Source organism: Mustela nigripes, chromosome 6 (assembly GCF_022355385.1).
Source record: "Mustela nigripes isolate SB6536 chromosome 6, MUSNIG.SB6536, whole genome shotgun sequence".
Taxonomy (NCBI): domain Eukaryota; kingdom Metazoa; phylum Chordata; class Mammalia; order Carnivora; family Mustelidae; genus Mustela; species Mustela nigripes.
In genome coordinates this window covers 98,417,205-98,437,892 of record NC_081562.1, presented here as the reverse complement: position 1 = coordinate 98,437,892, position 20,688 = coordinate 98,417,205, and the positions used below count along the sequence as shown (strand labels likewise).

The window sequence follows — 20,688 nt, the reverse complement described above, 5'->3', positions numbered from 1 at the left end:
TTAGCATGGAAGGTAGAAATCGCAAGAAGGCTGCCTGGCACCTTAGGACAGCCGGTGTTGGGTAGACGGTTCCGTGCACCCTTGCATCTTGGTCTCCTGAACATGCAGAGACAAAATAATCGTGGGCACTACATCTAAACATTCTACAGGTGGTGAAGCTGGAACAGCATTGCTTTTGGCGGCCCATCTGCTGTGAAACGAAGCGTAAGGGTTTCCGTACGTGAGTACTAATTACCGGTCTATTCCGTCTCTTTCTCTCTCTCTCTCTGGTTATCTTTCAACAGGATATCGAGGAGACGATGAACACTGCTCTGAATGAACTGCGAGAACTGGAGAGACAGAGTACAGCAAAGCATGCCCCCGATGTGGTGCTGGACACCTTAGAACAAGTGAAGAACGCTCCCACCCCGGCCACGTCTACGGAATCTCTCAGCCCTTTGCACAACGTGGCCCTCCGCAGCTCAGAGCCGCAGATCCGACGGAGCACTAGCTCCTCCAGTGATACAATGAGTACTTTCAAGCCTATGGTGGCACCCAGAATGGGTGTGCAGCTGAAGCCACCAGCCCTCCGGCCAAAACCTGCTGTTCTTCCAAAAACAAACCCTACCATAGGACCCGCCCCACCTTCCCAAGGTCCAGCAGACAAGTCTTGCACAATGTGAAGACCAAGTGGGCAAGGTCATCTGGGCTGGTGATTTTAAAAGAAACAGGTCACTGACAAAAGTCACTGATCCATAACTTTCCTTGTGCTTATAACTGGAGATTTTTGGCTTTTCTATGTTCTCGAATGTAATGTCTGAGACTAGCTAAATTAACAGGGGCATTTGTATTTTGTAATTTTTTCCTTTTTTTTTTTAAATAACTGGACATATCTATGTCATTTTAAAGACAATAGAAACACTTAGATTTACTTGAAAATCCAATGCTGCACCATTTGTAATGAAGGCAACACCGCTCCAGCCTCCGTGTGGTAGAGTGCTTTGGGCTTAGTGTAATGTGGGTGAGTCAGAAACGTCTGGATCCAAAGGCATGAGAATCGGAGTTCCAGGCCCCGGTGTGAAACCCCTGTTGGCCTGCATGGCACTTGGGATAGTAGCTGAAAGGTTGCCAGTGGCATTGTTAGGTAGCTGACCATAAGCCCCTCTGCCCCGTGCAGTGGGACGTTCCCGGACGAACTTGCATTCCACCACCTGAATGAGTTGGATGGTTGCCTTTTTCATAAGAGCCATTTCCCTCGGGTCCAGGTTAAAAGCTCAAAAGAATGGGGTCAAAAAAAAAAAAAAAAGAATGGGGTCAGAACCCCTGCAGTTACTGCTTGAGCTAAACCTAAGAAAGGAGAGAGAGAGAATCCTCCGGAGTCTCAGCGTGACTCCTTCCACAAGCCTGCTTAGGCCCCCGAAGATTTCCAAGTCCATCCCCTGCATTCACAAAGGACCAGAACAGTCTAATTTCAAAGACTTGTGGTTACGCTATTCCCCAGACTCCTTCAGAGACCTGTTGTTGCTAACTGTCTAGGGAATACTTCTAGCTCCCCTAAATCGCTGTGTTCTCCCCCTGGAAATGGAGCACGAACACAGCACACAAGTCCTTGCCTCACTCAGCTTTCTCTGCCAGCTAAATGACCTCGGTTCCTTTAAACATGCTACAGAGGCCTGAGGAACCTAAGTGGAATCCCCAGCTCTGCTCTCCGTGTGTCTTTCTGAGCCAGCCGAGAACTAGCTACGGTACCCAAGGACGGGCCATGCTGGCCCAGGTGGGAGGGGCACCTCATGGTTCCATGGTGACTTCCTTCCAACCTAGCACCCTGGATCCATTGACTTTTTCCTTTTTTTTTTCCACATGGCCTCAAGAGAACTCAGATAGTCAGGTGAGCTCCATGAGGGACCCTCTTCCTCTGACATCTGAGCCCCCAAAACAGTTTTCTCTATGTTTTTCCTCTATCTTAAAAAGTTGTTTTGAATTCAGTTGTTTTTGCTAAGGTACAAATCACCACTCCTACCAACAGCAGCTTATGTCATCCTCTCTCTGTCACTGAACTTACTGATGAAGAGACTTTTTTTCTTTTCTTTTCTTTTCTTTTTTTTTTTTTTTTTAAGAAAAATGGATGGCACAGACTAACCCCTCTCCCTCTCAACCACCATTATTTCCTTCTAGGTTTGGATTCAAACTGGCAGCCACTGGGCTGCCCATCCAAGAGTGACAGAGTATGGACTTGAATCTGTTAACCCACTAGCGAATGCCTCCTGCAGGAAAGAATGAGGATCTGTACTAAAAATCAAGATCGTTACTGTGATCTCTCCCTCTATCTGCCAATTTAATCATTCTAATGCAGAGAGATAGGATAGTAATCCATTAATAAGATAAGGTTACCTTTCAAAGTCACACTTCTGGTTGCTTGTCTGTGGCCTAATTTCACAAGTGGATTGAATGGAGAATTTTTTTCAAGTATTTCCAGATATGGTAAGCTTTCAAATCTGAGTTTTCTGAAGCATCCTCTTTGCCCACTTTGAAAACGATGCCCCATCGGCATCTTATCCGGCCCCTCACCAGGGGTCTCTTGAGCCTCAGTGGTCCCTCAAGACACCATGGACACTCAGCCAGGATTGAGCTCTGAATAGCACTAACCCTTTTAAACCATCTTCCCAAATTCCTCGGAAATTGAAACTTTCCTGAAAAACCTCTCAGTTCTTTTCAGATTCCACTTTGGTCTCTAATTCTCTGCTACTATATGGGGAAACAGAAGCAGAGAACAAAAATGAAAACAATGAAGTGGGGAGGAGACTTTAGATATTTTTTAGACATTGAAAGAAAAAGTATTTCTTTAAAGCATTTTTTCCATCTTTGATGGAAGAGTAAGATGTGAACAGAGGTCATCAAAAGGGCAGAGGCATGTTGAATTTATTATGGGGAGAAGAGGTATCTTTTACAAGTTATAACTTAGATCTTACTCCTGCAAGTTTATGTCTTAAGACTTTTCCCTGGTAATCCCGCGCAATGTCTCCTCTCTTCAGTGTTTACACCTCTGATGAAACAAGGGTTGCCTCTCCAACCACCAAATTCGGATTCTGCTCCCTTGGGTAGCAGAAGACATGCTGCTCTAAAGCCTCAGGACCTCAGAGGCTGTGCCTTCTTGCAGGAAACATCTCATGCTCTCCCCTCACTCCCTTAACATCTCTCTCTCTTCTCTCCCTATACTCCTGGTGATATCCTGAAGCCTTTCTTTTTCTTTTTCTTTCTTTTCTTTTTTTTTCCATCTCCCCTCCCCCATTCCCATGGATGTGACCTCACAGCAAGTAAGGACTCACCTTTTCTTACTTTGTTTTAGTAAGGAGTCTTCAGATTCCAGGGCCACTTCACAAAGGATCCAGAATATCACCCTGTAAGCTCATTAAAAGTTTCTGCAGCCGGAGGTCACCCAGCACGTGGCCCTCTGTACAGCTACAGGTGTAGCAGTGGGGAGGAGGGACGGTGCGAGGGATGGGCAGAAGGAAAAGAACCTGGAGATGTTACAATCCCCAGTTTCAAGGACCAGATCCTTCTTCATGCACAGTTTGGGAAGGATCATTCTGATGGCTCTAAAGAGCTGAGCAGACTCCACTTACACAAGAATAGATACTCACAGCTGATACAACTGTTCATGTCCCATCCACAGAACTCAACTGAAGTAGGCTTACCAAGTTGACCTTTTGGTCAGGGTCAGGGTTGTTAGGAGAGGATCATTAGGAGAGAGAGAAAAGTACTTAGTACAGATTTTCTGATGAGTGTCCTATAAATGATTTGAGCCAGTCAAATGGCCCTATGCAGAGCTCTACATTCATGTTCAATCAACACTATCGCTCAACAGTTTTGCACATTTTCACGCAACGTAATTTGACTTTGGTGCTCCTTGAGCCATACATAGAAAAATTTACAGCAGGGTCCCACTTACTCTACGGCAGTGAGCGTGAACAGCCCTCAGTGGATAGAGCAGGTCACACTGTATCAGTCGAGAGTTTTCTTGGTACTTTTGCCATTCCCAAAATGAGCTTGTAATTTAATTAAGGAAAAGATACAAGTGGGAAGGGTAGTGGTCTCTTCAGCTTTGGGAATGACATGGGGTCTATAAAATGAAGAAACTTTAATGTGATAATTACAGCCTCTAAAATTTAAAGAGCCCACACTATATGTTAGGTAACTGGAATTTAAATAAACTTTCAGAAAATAAAGAGCCCAGAGATCCTTTGAGGGTTTAGAAGACTTCGGATTTGGGATCACATTCATTTTATTCCACAATAGTGAGAGGCCACGAATGCAGGAAAAGCACTTGGGACTGAGTCGTGCCCTGGGTTACCCACCACTGACTCCGCAGAAGGGGAGCGACTTAGAGGTAAAGGCTCACCCATGTATGCAATAGAGCTCCCCACTCCAGACCCCCCCACCCCAGCTGAAAACCCAGCCTCCAGCTGGGCTGGGGTGTCCGGCTGTGTTTGGCACACATACTACCCCCCACTACCCCTGGTTCAGATCAGTAAAACAAACTGGAAATCAAGCTTTCACTTACCCTAGTATACTTTCTTTAAAAAAAATAAATAGTCTATGTGGTATAATCGAATGGGTACCTGTATCTTTAAATTACATAGGGACTTTTGTATGTTTAAATAATTGTACTGGGTTCCATAATGCTTATCTTAGAAACTGTTTAGTAAAATATATAAGCCGTGCATTTGTGAATGCCCCCTTTAGAGCATTCATCCAAGTTCAATGTGTAGTGTGATGGTTATTCTAGATGTTTAAAGTAAAGTGAGTGGCTGTGTAACAGGAGAGACTGCTATTTACCTATGGACTGGAGGGTAACTCCTGCCCACTTAATTAAATCAGTATTGTCCTTTTCTGTTGGTTTGATCAATTACAGTACTGGTAGCTTCCTGCTTGTGACTGTTACCTAAATGGTGTCTATGTACATCTGTAGTATGTACATGTGAAGTGCCTTTCTATTTTAGAGGAGTTTTAGCCTTGCTTTTTACTGTTTCCCGCCCCCCCCATCCATCCACCCCACCCCGCTCCTGCTCCCTGAAACCCCCTCCCCTCACCCCCACCTCCGCTTCCAGCCCCAATTCCTACCGCCCATAGGAGTGGAAACTTCCTCTGCCTTCTCCCTGCTTCTCCGTGCCCTTTCCTGTGCCTCGGTGCTCAGTATCGTCCGTCTTGCATCCTTGTCTGTCATCAGACTGTCTCGTTTTGCTGGTAGCCGTGACTGTGCCTTTCCCGCCCGCAGTGTCCCCGCATCCCCCCTCCCTCTCTGATCTGCTGCCGCCCAACGTGCGTCGCCTGTGTTCTGTCCGCCTGTTACAGTCCCTGGGCTCTGAGGCGGAAATAGGGGGGATGCTGTTACAGTTCTGGAAGAAAAGAAATGTTTTGTGTTGTGACAATGCACTTTTATGTATAGTACTGTACATTCTGGCATGTACCACTCCAGGCTTCAGTATACAGTCGGGTCTGCTCTTCACGGTGTATCTTTATAATAAATAAGATAGTTCTGGCTGCCTTTGTCTTCGAGTTGGTGCGATTCGGTGTTGTTTCATTCCTTTCCTTTCTTTTTCTAATTACTGTTAACCTCCTCCCCCAGAGAGCTGAGTTGCAATTAGATGGTGAGAAACTACCTTTTGTTTTGTTTTGTTTTTTACTGTTTTTATTTGTGAACTTGAAAATGAGACCTCATGCACAGAGCCTTGATAATGAAGCCAGAGTTTTTCAGAGGGTGATTTGGAGATTCCTGTGTGGTAAGGAAAGGGGATTGGGAGAGGGCAAGCAAGCTTCTAAACACTATCCATATTGAAATCTTTCCTGAAAAGGATTCTTTGGGGGGCACCTGGGTGGCTCAGTGGGTTAAGCTGCTGCCTTCGGCTCAGGTCATGATCTCAGGGTCCTGGGATCGAGTCCCACATCGGGCTCTCTGCTCAGCAGGGACCCTGCTTCTCTCTCTCTCTCTCTCTCTCTCTCCCTCTCGCTCTCTCTGCCAGCCTCTCTACCTGTGATCTCTCTCTCTCTGTCAAATAAATAAATACATAATCTTTATAAAAAAGACAAAAAGAAAAGGATTCTTTGGCATAGTAAATCTTGTCAAGCTGATCCTTGGTTTCATTTGAATACACTGAAATGCAATCCTTAGGTATAGACTATGTTTAGAATTCCCCATGTATTGATATATTTTCCTTCAAACATTAAAATAAACAAAAACAAAAACAAACTCTTGAGGTCTATCAATACCGAATAGATAGTTTTTTAAAAATTATCAGTAATGTGCTGGATTGAGTACTGATAAGAGTTGCAGAATTTTTTAAAATGATGCATAAATCAAGGGAAAAAACTTCACTGGAGTGTAAATTACAAAAAGGAAAGTGCACAAATCATTAACATAAGAATTTTCACAAAGTAACACTCTCATATCCACTGCCCAGATCAATAAACAGCACACTGTCAGCAGCATCCCAGAAGCTAGGCTTGGGCCTCTCCAAAGTTAATATCCTCAGGAACAATACCATGGTTTTGTATTGCCTGTCGTTTTAACTTTCTAGAAATGGCCTCCTGTAGATCTTGTGTCTGGCTCCTTCTGTGAAATATATGATTGTGACAACAAACCTGTTGTTACATGTAACTAGTTTCCTTCATTGTGACTGGCATATAGAATTCTATTACATGGATATGCTTTGTGTTTATTTTATATTTCCTGATTAAACATGGGGTATTGTATACAGAAATCTTTAAACATGGAACAAGTGAAGGGGAAAAGCCACCCGTGAAAGGAAATATCTTCCTAAAACAGATGGAATGATGTTGAGCAAAGCCATTACCAGGAAGGCCTACCCGAAAGCAAGTGAACCATTTTAAGACCAGAATTCGATTTAGAGGCTGTCCCATGGGAATGAATGAGCAAATCAGACTATGGGATTGCTCTGGGAAAGACCTCATTGTCCTGCGTCACCGCTAGGTCTAAAGGCCCCAGCCTGCCTCAACCGTCTCTGAGTGTGCCTACTTCCTCACATCCCTCCTTCCGGAGTGAGAGTCCCATGTGAGCCTGTCTGGTTGACAACTCCGTCTGCTCATATGCCAGTAGTACCCTGGAAGAATCTTAGCAAGGCAGAGAAGGAATTGTCTGGCTTCTCCTTTGGGTAGTTGGGATTCCTAACGTGGAAAACTCCCCACGCTTGATCTAAAGTGCCAAAACGGTCCTGGAAAGCCAAAATCAATGGCAAGTTCCATTGTACAGGCCATATATCTCCATTTCAATTTGGGAAAATATGGTCAATATGCCTTTTAAATAGGCACATTTAAATGCATAGGTTCTTTATTCTTCAGTGGCCTTTCATCTGTGTCTACATAGTAGAAAACTTGCCTTCTATAATTAATGTTGGGCTGGCAGAAAGGGCTACTTAAGATGGCTAAAGTTCCTGCTCCGACAGGAGAACAAAGGCCCAAGCAGGAATCTGAGACCCCCGCCCTGGGCTCCAGTGGACCAATGGGACCCCGAAGAGCAGGCAAGATATCCGAATAAGGGAAACTTGCCAAAAGACCCCTGAGCTCCCCTCGAGACCCCTTAAAAGCCCCCTCCTCCCTGCCTTGGACGCGACTTCCACCACTCTGCTTTCCAGAGTCTCGGAACCTCGCCCGAGGGTGCCCACCTCCTCCGGAGGGTGCCCACCTCCTCCCGGCGCAACTTTCCTGGCGCTCCTTCTCCTGAGCCCTGAAATTTCGCCGGAGAGTGTTTTTAATAAGTCTTGCCTTGCACCCACTTTGCCTGATGTTGTGTTTATCTCGCCAGAAAAACTTTACAATTAAGAATGAAACTGTCATTTTTTTTAATTTTTTATTTTTTATAAACATATATTTTTATCCCCAGGGGTACAGGTCTGTGAATCACCAGGTTTACACACTTCACAGCACTCACCAAAGCACATACCCTCCCCAATGTCCATAACCCCACCCCCTTCTCCCAAACCCCTCCTTCCAGCAACCCTCAGTTTGTTTTGTGAGATTAAGAGTCACTTATGGTTTGTCTGCCTCCCAGTCCCATCTTGTTTCATTTATGGGCTTAAGTGGGTAGGAGAAGAATGAAACTGTCATTTTATCAATGTTAGTCCTCAGCAAAAGAAGCTGGAGAGCTAGGACTGGGCTAATGGGAGAGATAACAAGTGTGTGTGTGTGTGTGTGTGTGTGTGTGTGTGTGAGAGAGAGAGAGAGAGAGAGAGAGAGAGAGAACACAAATGAGCACTCCTCCTAGAGTCATGAAACAACATGCTTGGTTCAGCATTCGGATCTTGAAGGAAGGGATAAGGTGAGCCAGGATGTCTCCAGCTCTAGGATATTTGCAACCCAATCTGGTGACTGGTGGGTACACCCTTCATATCCATAAGCTCTCTATCAGCTGTGCTCCTGAGGGTAAATGGCTTTCTTTTTGCTACTTGGGTGGGCAGCTCAAGTGAGGACTAGTGTTGAATTCCCTTCTCGGGGATAATGCTTCCTAATACATTGCCTTTGACATACCCAGGGAATCTCTTGTGTAACCATCATGTCTCTCTAAATGAAAGTGAATGATCGTACACTGATGTGATATTAACTAACTTGAAAATGAGACTTCCATTAAAAAAACAAAAGGCAATATGACCGGGATGAATAATAGAAGCTACCATCCCTGAGCCAAAGATCATTATCACATTAGTAACTGAATATTAGCTGAGGGAAAGAGGGAAATAAATTTTATTTTTTATAAAGATTTTATTTATTTAACTGTCAGAGAGCACAACTAAGGGGAGTGGCAGGTAGAGGGAGAAGCAAGCTCCCCAGAGAGCCAGGAACCCGATGCAGGACTCAATCCCAGGACCCTGGGATCATGACCTGAGCCAAAGATAGATGCTTAACCAACTGAGCCACCCAGGCACCCCAGAAAAAGGAAAGAAATTTTAAATAAGACAAAATTGATTACCTGGTCCTAATTCAAACTCAGTTACTGGACTTCATCAAATCACCAGCCATACCTCAGTTTCCCAAACAGAAATAATCCACAGTGAGATTTTTAATATATTGTCTTCTAATCTTAAGCTGTTCTTATTTTTAGCACAGTTAAATTCATACTCTGTATATAACTGTGTGTCCTTGGGTTTTTCTCCCTCACATCAGTTCACACTGGAAGTGTCAATGAACATGATTTTTGTTAATGGCTACATAATATTCTAGCATATGAACATACTGTCATTTATTTAATCATTTTCTTTATCATTGAGTGACCCTGTATGCAGGTTTCGATTTTTTAGTTGAATAATATGTTGTAGTGAGCAGCTCCATACACAGTGACTGTCTGCATTTTGGGACGTTAATTTGACATCGACTCCAAAAGGTGAAAAAACTGATTCGGGGGTATCAGCATCTCTAAGCCTCATGATAAATGCTGCCAGAGAGATGGCGCACATTTACACAACTGCCAGCAACGTGAAAGCACACACAATACAAGTTTAAAATCCTGTCATTTTTTGCCTTTGCCGATGTAATAGGTAAATGACAGGTTCGATCTACATTCTTGGCAGCCTTTGTTACATGCACACCCACACTTCCAGAGTGGAAATCTCCCCGTCTTATTCACGTCTTCATCCTAAGCATCAGATGTCTCACTGTGGTTTCATCTGAACATCATCACAGACTTTCCTCAGGCACCTTACATTCAGCAGACCTAGAAACCAACACTATCTTTAATTCCAAAATATATTTGGCACCCTTGACTTCCAATCTGTTTTACTGACTTTTTTTTTTAAGATGTTATTCATTTATTTGACAGAGAAAGATCACAAGTAGGCAGAGTGTCAGGGGGAAGCAGGCTCCCCGCTGAGCAGAGAGCCCGATGTGGGGCTCGATCCCAGAACCCTGAGACCATGACCCGAGCCGAAGGCAGAGGCTTAACCCACTGAGCCACCCAGGCACCCCTGTTTTATCGACTTTTATCTCCACTTTAACCCCATTCTGTGCCCCACTCCTTCCTGCCTCAACTATGCAGTAGCCTCCTGCATCCTTTTCTTGGGTCCCCTGTCTCCTTTTTGCAACACTGACCTATACTCTTGCTAATCAGCTTTCTTCAATACAAAACTAAACATAAAACTAACAATCATTAGGGACCCCTGGGTGGCTCAGTCAGTTAAGCATCTGCCTTCTGCTCAGGTCCTGGGATCGAGCCCCAGGTCAGGTTCCCTGCTCAGCGGGGGTTCTGCTTCTCCCTCTGCACCTTTACCCTGCTCACACTCTCTCGCTAATAAAAAATTCTTTAAAAAAAAAACCAAAAAACCTAACAACCATTGGACAAACAAAACTTTGCTTTGTACCAGGCATTTTTTTTTCATATATATTTTCATTTTAAATACAATGTAACCCCCAATGTGGGGCTCAAACTCATGACCCCAAGATCCAAGAGTCGCTTGCTCCACTGACTGAGCCAGCCAGCCTCCCGCCAGGCCTTGTTTCAAACATATTAATAATAAATAACATGTATTAAGTCCCAGAGACCATTCTACAAGTAAGAATTAATTTAATCCTCACAAGAAAGCCAAAAGAAGAGCTACAATGATTAGCATCCTTACGTAAAAGAAAATTAAGCCAGAAAGCAGCTAAGAACTTGCTGTGGAGGCTGCCTGGGTGGCTCTGGTGGTTGAGGGCCTGACCCTCGGTTTCGGCTCAAGTCATGATCTCGGGGTGGTGAGATCAAACCCCACGCTGGGCTCCAGGCTCCGCTCACATCTGCTTGAGATGCTCTCTCCCCTTCTTTGCCCATCCGCACTGCTTGTGCTCTAGATAGATAGATGATAGGTAGATAGATCGGCACATAGATAACATTCTTTGAAAAAAAAAAAAAAGAAAAGAAAAGAAAAAGAGAAGAAACACAACCCCTTGCTGTGGCCACAGAGCTAGGCACTGGCAGGGCCAGGATTGCACTCCATGCTGCCCGGTCCTGGGGGCTGCTGCTGGCCCTGTAAGATGCTCCCCATCCTTCTGCTGCTCAAAGCCACATGGGACTCCCCGCTGCAGGCCCGGAACTCTGTCTTTTCCATCTTTGCATCTTCTCACCTCACACACTGCTAACCAACTGGCACATCAGTGAAACTGAAATGAACTCATTCTCTGCCATCCTCTTCCTCCTGCCATTTCAACACCAGTGCCCCCCAACTTCCTCTCAAGAACCTCCATTTTCCCCCAAGTCCAGTTCCTTTTCCCTGAACACGCCCAGCCGCATGCCCCCTCAGCCCACTCGGGCCATCCCTCAGCCTCAGATGTCCCCTACCTCACTCGGGTATCTGCCCATCGAAGTCAGGGTTGTCCTTGAAAGCCCAACTAAAAGGCCACATGGTCCATGAAGCATTCCCCAGATCTGGTGGCAGGTGTCCCTCACTTTCTCCTGCATATGATTCCATGTGGTTCACTTTCCTCTGCTCATGCCCTCGCTCAGGGTGTGACTGTGAACAAGGTGTGCAGGCTTCCAGTCTCATGAACTGTATTCTCTGTTTGATAACAAGCACCAAACAAACCAACCGACAACTATTTCGGCAAAACAATTCCAGATGCTAATAACTCCTGCAGAAAGTCAAGGAGAAACAGAAAGGAGTGATATGATGTAGGGAGCCTGGGAGGGGAACTCCAGGTGGGACAGCTTGGAAGTCACCTCTGTGGTGATCAGATCTGACCTAAGATCTGATTGATGGGAAGGAACCAGCATGTGAAAAGGAAGAGATAGACTGGAGGCAGAGGGACGCGCTCATGCAAGTGCCCTGCGCATTGGCTGCGGCCACACGTAGTGTGGTTAGGGAGTGAAAGATGGCCATCGTGGCTGGAGGGCTCCAAGGAGAGCTGGGGAGAAAGAGGAAGATGGAGAGTGGATAGAGACCAGGTTTTGGAGGACCTTGGAGGCCAAAGCAAGTAAGATAGCTGGATGTCATTCCGAGTCCAAGGGAAGCCCCTGGAAGGATCTAAGCAGGAACGCAACATCAGCTATGCTTATAAAACCATAAGGATGTGTCACCTCACACCTGTTAGAATGGCCATGGAAAGAAAGAAAGGGAGGAATGGAGGGAGGAAGGACTCCTTCTACCTCTTCTCCAGAAGGTAGAGAGGGAAAGGAGGAGATGGGGGAAAAACCGAGCGTTGGCAGGGATATGGAGCAACTGGAATCTCTATCCACATTGGTAGGATTGTAGAATGGCACAGCTGCTATGGAAAACAGTGTGGACTTTCCTCAAAAAATTAAAAACAGAACTACTATATGATCTGGCAAGCCCACTTTGGGGTATCTATCCACAGAACTGTGAAGAGATCTTCACGTACTCCTGTTACCACAGTGCTATCCGCAATGGCCATGAAAGCTGTGGAAATGTCCATCAGCAAGCCGGTGGATAAAGAAGACATGAAGCACACGTTTGGCCTTACAAAGGAAGGAGGAAGGCCTGTCACACGCTCCAGCATGGATCTTGAGGCCATCAGGTCAAGTGAAATAAGCCAGTTACAAAAAGACGGATACTGTACAAGTCCACTTAGGTGAGGTATCTAGAGTAGTCAGACTCTTGGAAAGTAGAGTGGTGGTGGCCAGGGGTTGGGGGGTGGCGGGGAGAGGGGCAGGCGGGAGTTGCTCAGTGGGTAGAGAGCTTCAGCTGTGCAAGATGAAACACAGATAGAGAGCCGTTGCACAACAGCGAGCATATGTTTAAAGCTACTGTCGTGTACATGCGAAAATAGTACGATGGTGAATTTTTATGTGTTTTTTACAATTATAAGAAAGATGATCACTCTAGATGCTGTGAGAATCACCTGGCTGTGGAGACGTAAGGAGGGAATGGCAAGAGCGAAGTGGAAGACCACAGTTAAGAAGCAACAGTGCGAGATGAGGGTGGCATGGACCGTTGTAGATGGAGAAGAAGGGACAGATTGGGAGTCAATTGAACTCAAAGAGTTCAATCATCAAGATTGGCAGATACGTTGGATATGGGGATAGAGAAAAAGGAAGAAGCAAGACTGACTCCCAGGTTTGTGTTTTCAAGCAACTGGGTAGACAATGTTGGCATTCATTTAGGAAATACCCAGGAAGAGGTCAGCAAGAGGGACCAACCAAGAATTCAGGTTTGGACTTACTTAAGACAGCTGTTGGCCTTCTAAGCGGAGACATCTGGGAGGTGACCGGATCTGACTCAGGGCGGGTATGTCAATTTGGTATTGAAAGGTATGAGACTAGAGGAGCTTGCCTAGAAACACAGAGAGAGAGGAAGGATGAGAGCCCAGAACCAGGACCTCCTGCTAAGGGAACGTGCAGAGTTTTGGCCGAATGAGGGGTGAGCTAGGGAGATAGAGCAGCAAGGGAGGAAGGGGAAGACTGGGAGAGTGTAACACCTTAAGTAATGTTCTCGGGCCAGAAGCATTTGTTCTCTCTGCTTAGGAGAGTCCTAGAATTTCCTGAGATGTTAGAGTGGCTTGTCTTCTCACCTCGCTAAGGTCACTTCTTTGAAGAGCCTCTCCCGCATCCCCCGACCTAAAGAAGTGCACCTGGCCTCCTGCCCTGCTCTCCGTCAGGACTCCCGACTCTGTCTGCTAGCAGGAGATACAAATCCTTATGATCGCTTTAAGTTATTAACACCATCTTAACTTGGTCATTTGCAACGTTATTTGGTCCCATGTAAATAATGCAAACTTCACATTTCACTGCAATGAACATTCTCCTCCCCACCTCCAGCTAGGGTCAGCCACGGAGGAGAAACCAAGATCTAGTAGACAAGGAACCAGGACTTTTTCCTTAGAGAAGTGCTTTGGTGAGTTTCAGAGATGCCTGACCGCACCAGTCTCTGCGGGATCTCTCTCTGTCCTCAGCAGGCAGGAAGCCTGCTCAGTCTGCTTGCGAGGTTCTGTCCCTACTTCCAGCCAATCCTTCCACCAAGATCTAAGGTGCCACTAACTCCGCCTTCTCTTGCAGAGAGCTCAGCCCACGTCATGCCCACCCACGCCCTGCAGACTCTGGAAGTGCAGCTAGCCCTCATCCCCAGCTCTCTGTCACCCCCTCCATCAGCACCTTACCTAAAGAGCTCACAGGGAAGTCAGACTCTGCTCCACTGTATCTCTCCACTGTGGGGCATGTAAGTCAAAATTTGGGGAGTGGAGGGGTGCCTGTGGATGCCCTTCTCACTAAGCTGGAAGTGAGCACCAGCCACCCAATCTCCTCCTTTGAGGGGTACTCCCAGCACACCCACACTTCTCTCTAAACGCCTCTTCAAAAATCATTCTCCAAATATCCAGCTTCTTTCTTTTTTAAGATGTTAATCATTTATTTGACAGAGAGAGAGAGAGATCACAAGTAGGCAGCGAGGCAGGCAGAGGGAGAGGGGGAAGCAGGCTCCCTGCTGAGCAGGGAGCCTGATGCGGGGCTCAGTTGCAGGGCTCAATCCCAGGACCCTGAGACCATGACCTGAGCCAAAGGCAGAGGCTTAACCCACTGAGCCGCCCGGGCACCTCAATATCCAGCTTCTTTATGCCACTAGAGGAAAGTGAGGCATTCACAAGCTTTTAATGAAATCCTTTGAAAATGCTCATGTTGATTTGGTCTCATACATGAGAATATGAGGTTTTTGTCCCTCGGTGGAGCTTCCATTTTTCTTATATCCTGTTACATAGTAGTAAATCCTACCTGAAGAAAATAAAGCAAGATAATAGAATAAAGGGGGATTAGGAAGTCCTGCTTCATTTTATTGCAGAATAAAAACCATTTAAAATGTATTTAATTTAGAAAAGATAATACGGTGACATGAATCAGACACAAAAACATATTAAAAGGTATTCAGAGAAAGTCTCCTTCCCACCCTGGGGCCCCCATTCATCTGTATCTCCCATTCATTCTGCCTAGGTAACCTGTCTAAAGGCTTTTGTGTGCATCCCTACTGTTTTGTTTTGTTTCATTTTGCTTTAACATAAACAAGCAAATACAAGCATGTACTCTTCTTATTTTTAGCCCCTCCTCACACAGATGGTAGCATGCCACCCATGCTGTTTTGCATTTTGCCTTTTACCTGATTGTGTATCTTGGAGTTTCCCATATCAGGATTTGGAGATCTTCCTCATTCTCCTTTATAGCTGCAAAGTTAAGAAAGTAGTCCATTGTATGAATATTCTGTAATTTATTTAACCTGTCCCCTGTTGAGGAACACTCAGGGAGTTTGCAATCTCTTGTTATTTCAGGTAATGTTGCAATGGATGACTTTATCCTTCTGTCATTTCCCACACATGCGAGTGTGTCTGTAGGATAACTTTCCAGAGGTGGAATCCCTGGGCCGAAGGGCATGCATGGTTGTGATTTGTGTCACTATTGCCAGATTGTCCTGCAAAGGGACATAACAAATTTATATTTCCATCAGCCTGTATCTAGGGTGTACGCTTAGTGGGTTGCTGGGATGGGCTCTCTGCAGAGTTCACGTTTGAGCAGCGAACTGAATCTCAACAAGAAGCCACCCATGGGAAACCCTTATGGGAAGATCATTCCAGGTAGAGGGAGCTAGGGTCAAAGTCTGAGTTGGAACCAAGTTCATCGTGGTGGTGGAAACTGTCAGTGAATGAGGGGGACCAGGCATGAGGTAGGCAGAGGGACCTAGCAGGAGCCAGGTCATGGAGACCCAGGCTGGGAGTTGGGATTTTATTCTGAGTGGCAAGGGCAGTCATCAAAGGGGGCTGGAGTGGTCCATTTTAGATTACTGACTGCTTCTTTAAAATGTCTTTAACCGTCTGTCTTGCTCACCAGAGCAGACCACATTCTTAGGTGCGATGTAAACTTCCATCCTAAAAGCCTCTTCTCAGCAAAGATCTAAGAAAACTGCAGATACACAGGGAATTAAAGATAAGCCAACTTCGGAGGGGCCTGAAGACCAAAGTCACACTATAGATCCCTATGGTGTAAGTTTAAAAACAACAGAAGGGAAAGGAGACCTTGGTCAACCATGAAGGTCTAGAACCAGAATGAACTCAGTCTTGCCTCCAGCCGCATGCAGGCACTCAACATTAATGTTTTTGTTATTCATTTCCTGGTACTAGATTCCTGAACTCAGGACGAAGACAAGGACTCTCTAGTCCACGAGAACAGTGATCCTGGCGTGAGCATACATTGTTCTGCCTTTTGTTTTCCGTCTCTGTGATATAATGACCAAAGGACAAACAGAAAAGTTACATGTGAACAAGTTCACCTACCTTGCACGGCTAAAATGACCCTTAATTTCAAGTCAACTCTCTAGGACTTTCCTTAGAAGAGCTGGAAATGAGACAATCATTTCATCTGTCCTGACAGTTGGACCATTGGCAAATAGTCTCCCCAAATGCAGGCTGAAGGGAAAGGTGCTTCCTTCCCCCACAAGGCCCCATTATGTGGTATGCATTGCGATGCATTGCCTTTAGCGTCTGTTTTACTGAAGCGCATCTCTACTCCTTCAGTGACACTGTTTGGACACCTTTAGTCATCTGCCAACGTGTACCTTGGTTTGCTTGTGTTGGCGTTGCCTATTTTAGATTTGCTCCTTGAAAGGACTCCAGTGCCTTTGCACCCTTGCCTGCTCTGACGGCAGGGACTTTGTCTAGCACCCGGCCCTCAAAGGCCAGCAACTGCTCCGCTATGGGGGCCCGGTCTGCCACACTCAGCATATGGACCCTGGATGCAGCGGGACAACTTCTGCATCCCCTCAGGTCCTTGGAAGTAAGAAGGAATTCTATCCAGGGGGGAAGGATGAGAGCCTGAAAAGGAATAAATAAACTTTTGGAAATTCTACTGGGTCTGGCAGTTGGGGGTTGGACCTCAGGCAACGAAACTGTAAAAATGGAGTAAGGAGGGGCACCTGGGTGGCTCAGTCACTTAAGCAACTGCCTTTGTGGCTAAGGTCACGATCCCAAGGTCCTGGGATCCAACCCCCCACTGGACTCCCTGCTCAATGGGAGGCCTGCTTCTCCCTCTCCTTCTGCCTGCCACGCCCCTCCCCCTACTTGTGCTTGGCTCTTTGTCATACAGATGGATAAATTAAGGATGAATTCTACCTTCCAACTGAGTGGCTTAACAGTAGTCTTCTCTCTTTACTGTGACCAGTATTTCTGTGTCAGAAGGTCCTGGTGATTGTCTTCTAGAAAATTTCCCCCTGGTCCTGCCTTATCAAGACTCAATGACAGTATCTTCATTCTCAATGTATTTCTCAATTCCATATACTTTTTAAACTTGTGACCTGCACTCGACCTACATAAGAATTCCTATTTTGAAATCTTTTCTCTATTTAAGGTAAATTATTCCCAAAGCCTGTGGTGACATTTTTCGTATAATCAGACATATCTGAACCTCCTCTTGCCCACTTATATCACTGAGACACTTGGTTGTCTGGCCATTAAGCTTACTATTTTTTCTTCATTAATACACTCCATTCTAAACAAGCTATATAACTTTTCTTTTTTTAAGTGCAAATGTATGAGCTATTATGAGTGGTCATTTTACTTATTAGGGTCAGGTGTTTACCTCTTCAGTCAGAATTTGTGGTTGTGTTCTTTGCTTCACACCATGGTAAGCAAGTTTTCCTTGTTTCTGAGCATCTTTATTTTTTTTCCTTCAACATTTTATTGTTGTTAAAATAGGAAAAGCTAAAATACCTCAAAGAAAAAAATGACACTTCCTCTCACTATTTTGCTTCTAACGACTGGAGTGATTAAACCAGCACAGATGAGTTCTGGCTGTGTCTTTTCCACACCATCCTCTCTTGAGGTCGCCAATGTGATGTTCACGTCCCTTTTGTGTAAAGAGGCACCATTTTGCAACTGCTGTGGCTGCAGCATTTGGGAAATTCTCCTCAGTTAGATAGTAACTGGATCTAGACTGTTCCTCACCTCTGTGACTTTCAGGGTTTGGGGCACCGGGCTGGCGCAATCAGTAGAGTGATTTTGACTCTTGATCTCAGGGTTGTGAGTTCGAGCCCCACATCGGATGTAGACATTATAAATAAATAAACTTAAAAATTTTTTCAGGGTACTGTTTAACCTCAAGAACAACTCTTTTACCTTTATTAGGATGAATATTCTTTCTGAATACATGTATCAGATCTTTTAGTTGCAAGCAACGGAAGCCAACTCTGGTTAATGTAAACAGAAAGGATTTTAAGAGACTAAAAGAGAAGCTTCTGTTTCAAGGTGGCAATTTGAAAACAGACATTTACTGCTGTTGCCTCCTAACACCTCTCTATTGAAGGGCATTTTTTTAAAAATTAGGCTCCATTCCTAATGTGGAGCTTGAACTCATGACCCTAAGATCAAGAGCTGCATGCCTTAATGACTGAGCCAGCCAGGTGCCCCTAGGGCATTTTTATTTAAAAAAAAAAGAAAAAGACAAATTCACAGGTTAAAAAGAGTAAGAGAGGTAACACGGTAGCACAGTTCTGGAAGACAGAAAAGAGACAAAGAGCAACTCACTTAGCACCTGGAGAAGGTTGAATCTCTAAGCTGGGAAATACACGTGCACTAAAGAAACTGCTCAAAGGCTCAGAGATTGATTGCACTTGGTACTTCTGTGAGATGAGACTGAAAGAGGGAGATTTGCAGACCTACAGATGAAATGTTGGAGATCCAGCAAGAACCCAGCTTGAGTGAGCAGCGTGAGAAAGAAAAGAGGGTATGTACAGGTGCCTGGGTGGCTCAGTCAGGTAAGCATCTGCTTCCAGCTCAGGTCATGATCGCAGGGTCCTGGGATTGAGTCCCATGGTGGGCTTCTTGGAGGAGCCTGCATCTCCCTCTGCCTGCTGCCCCCCTCCTCGTCTTGCTTTTGCTGTCTTGGTCTCTGTCTCTGATAAATAAGGGAAAGAAAGAAAGAAAGAGAGAGAGGAAGAGAAGAAGGGAGGGATGGAAGGTGGGAGGAACGAAAGTAGGAAGGGAGGAAGAGACAGAGAAAGAAAGACAAAAGGGTAAAAGCTGAAGCAGAAAGGGAGCCAAAGGCTAGCTGATGAAGGGCCTTCAGAACATACTGAGGAGTTTGGATGTTCTTCTAAGCGGGACGGAAGATTTGTAGAGGGGATAGGGAGTCCATGTGACAAGTTGAAAGGGAAAATGGTACAGGACCCAATCCTGCCCCTCTCACAAGATTAAATGACTTGAGGGTAGGTATAGGGCCCACATTGGACCAAATTAAGATCTAGGACTTCTGTTTTACTTTTGGAAAATCATTTCTCTCTTTACCTAAGGATGCAAAGTTAATGGGCTGTAGGCTTGGAACTGTGGGGGCTATCACCATCATCTAGTCTGCCTGAGAATGATGCCAACACAGAGAAAACAGGCACCAGGAGAGAATTGCAAAGTGACAGAAGAACCAAATTTTGATGACACTGTGTGAGACTTTGAAGGCAGATGAATCTAAAACAAAACACAAACCTGGATTTCTCGGCTTTGTGAGGCAATACATTTCCTTGTGTTTTTTGTTTGTTTGTTCGTTTGCTTGTTTTGTTTTGTTTTTAGATTTTTATTTATTTATTTGACAGACAGAGATCATAAGTAGGCAAAGAGCTTTGAAGGCAGAGAGAGAGTGGGGAAAGCAGGCTCCCTGCTGAGCAGAGCATCCGATGTGGGGCTCGATCCCAGTACTCTGGGATCATGACCTGTGTGGAAAGCAGAGGCTTTAACCCACTGAGCCACCCTGGAGCTCCCATTTCTTTGTTTTAACTCAAGGTAGTTTGAGCTGTGTTTGTCACTAGTAAGGTTTTGGATTCATACAGACACATAATTATTAACAGTGATTATCTTCAGTAGTGAGATTACAGGTGATTGTTTGTCCTTTCTATGTTCTTAGTAATGACAACAAATTTTACTAATTTTACAAGAAAAGAGAAATTGAAGTATTATTTTAATATATGGAGAGTTGAGAGAGAATGTCATTGAGGTTAGAAAACGGGCAGATGCTTGATCAATCTAAGAAAGGGTTTTGGACCCTTCTTAGCAATCTCCAATTTCTACTTCCTTTCTAGGTTTCTCTTGTGCCCCCCTCCCTCATGTTACTTACATAATCCACTTTTTAAAGAAATATTTTATTGCTTTATTTGAAAGAGAGAGAGAGCAAAAAGGGGCATGAGAGTGGGGAAGGTCAGAGGGAGAAGCAGACCCCTTGCTGAACAGGGAGCCCAACGCAAGGGCTTGATCCCAGGACCCTGAGATCATGACTTAAGCCGAAAGCAGATGCTTAACCAACTGAGCCACCCGGGCACCCCTACATAATCCACTTTAAAAATCCAGGAATAGAGAAATGGCATTAATGATTTCTGAAAGTCTCTGCTAAGCCTGTGATTTTCAGAATGACCTCTATCCCTACCTGGGCCATAACTGTACTCTAATGAAAGCTAATGTTGGTGCTGTATTTTTCTTTGCAGGAAAAAAGGACAGAACATGAGAAATTCTTTTCTTTCCAGTAAACACTTCCATACTTACTTACAGAAGAAGAAAAGATACTATGGGTAAGACTTTGGATGCCGATATCTGGAAAGTCCATTAAAGTTAACGTAAACATGGGAGCATATTCCACTTCTAAAGAACATAAGGAAATGGGGCTGAATTGGCTGCTGGAGGGAGTCGTTCACCTAAAGGAAAAATTCCAGCTTATGATGTTACAAAGGGGAGTGATGGAATGAATCTTGAGACTGACTCCTCTGGGTT

The 20,688-nt window shown here is 45.0% G+C and overlaps 1 protein-coding gene across 2 annotated transcripts in view; it reads left to right on the top strand.

Annotated features, from left to right (window-relative positions):
- The window catches only part of SRGAP1 (SLIT-ROBO Rho GTPase activating protein 1), a 260,617-nt gene extending 258,735 nt beyond the window's left edge, over window positions 1-1,882 (top strand). For both annotated transcript variants that reach the window (XM_059403610.1, XM_059403611.1), the window contains exon 22: window positions 285-1,882. In XM_059403610.1, coding sequence (XP_059259593.1) covers window positions 285-662 — 378 coding nt within the window. In that variant the 3' untranslated portion in view covers window positions 663-1,882. The remainder of the gene's footprint in view (window positions 1-284) is intronic.
- Window positions 1,883-20,688: the final 18,806 nt, after the last annotated feature.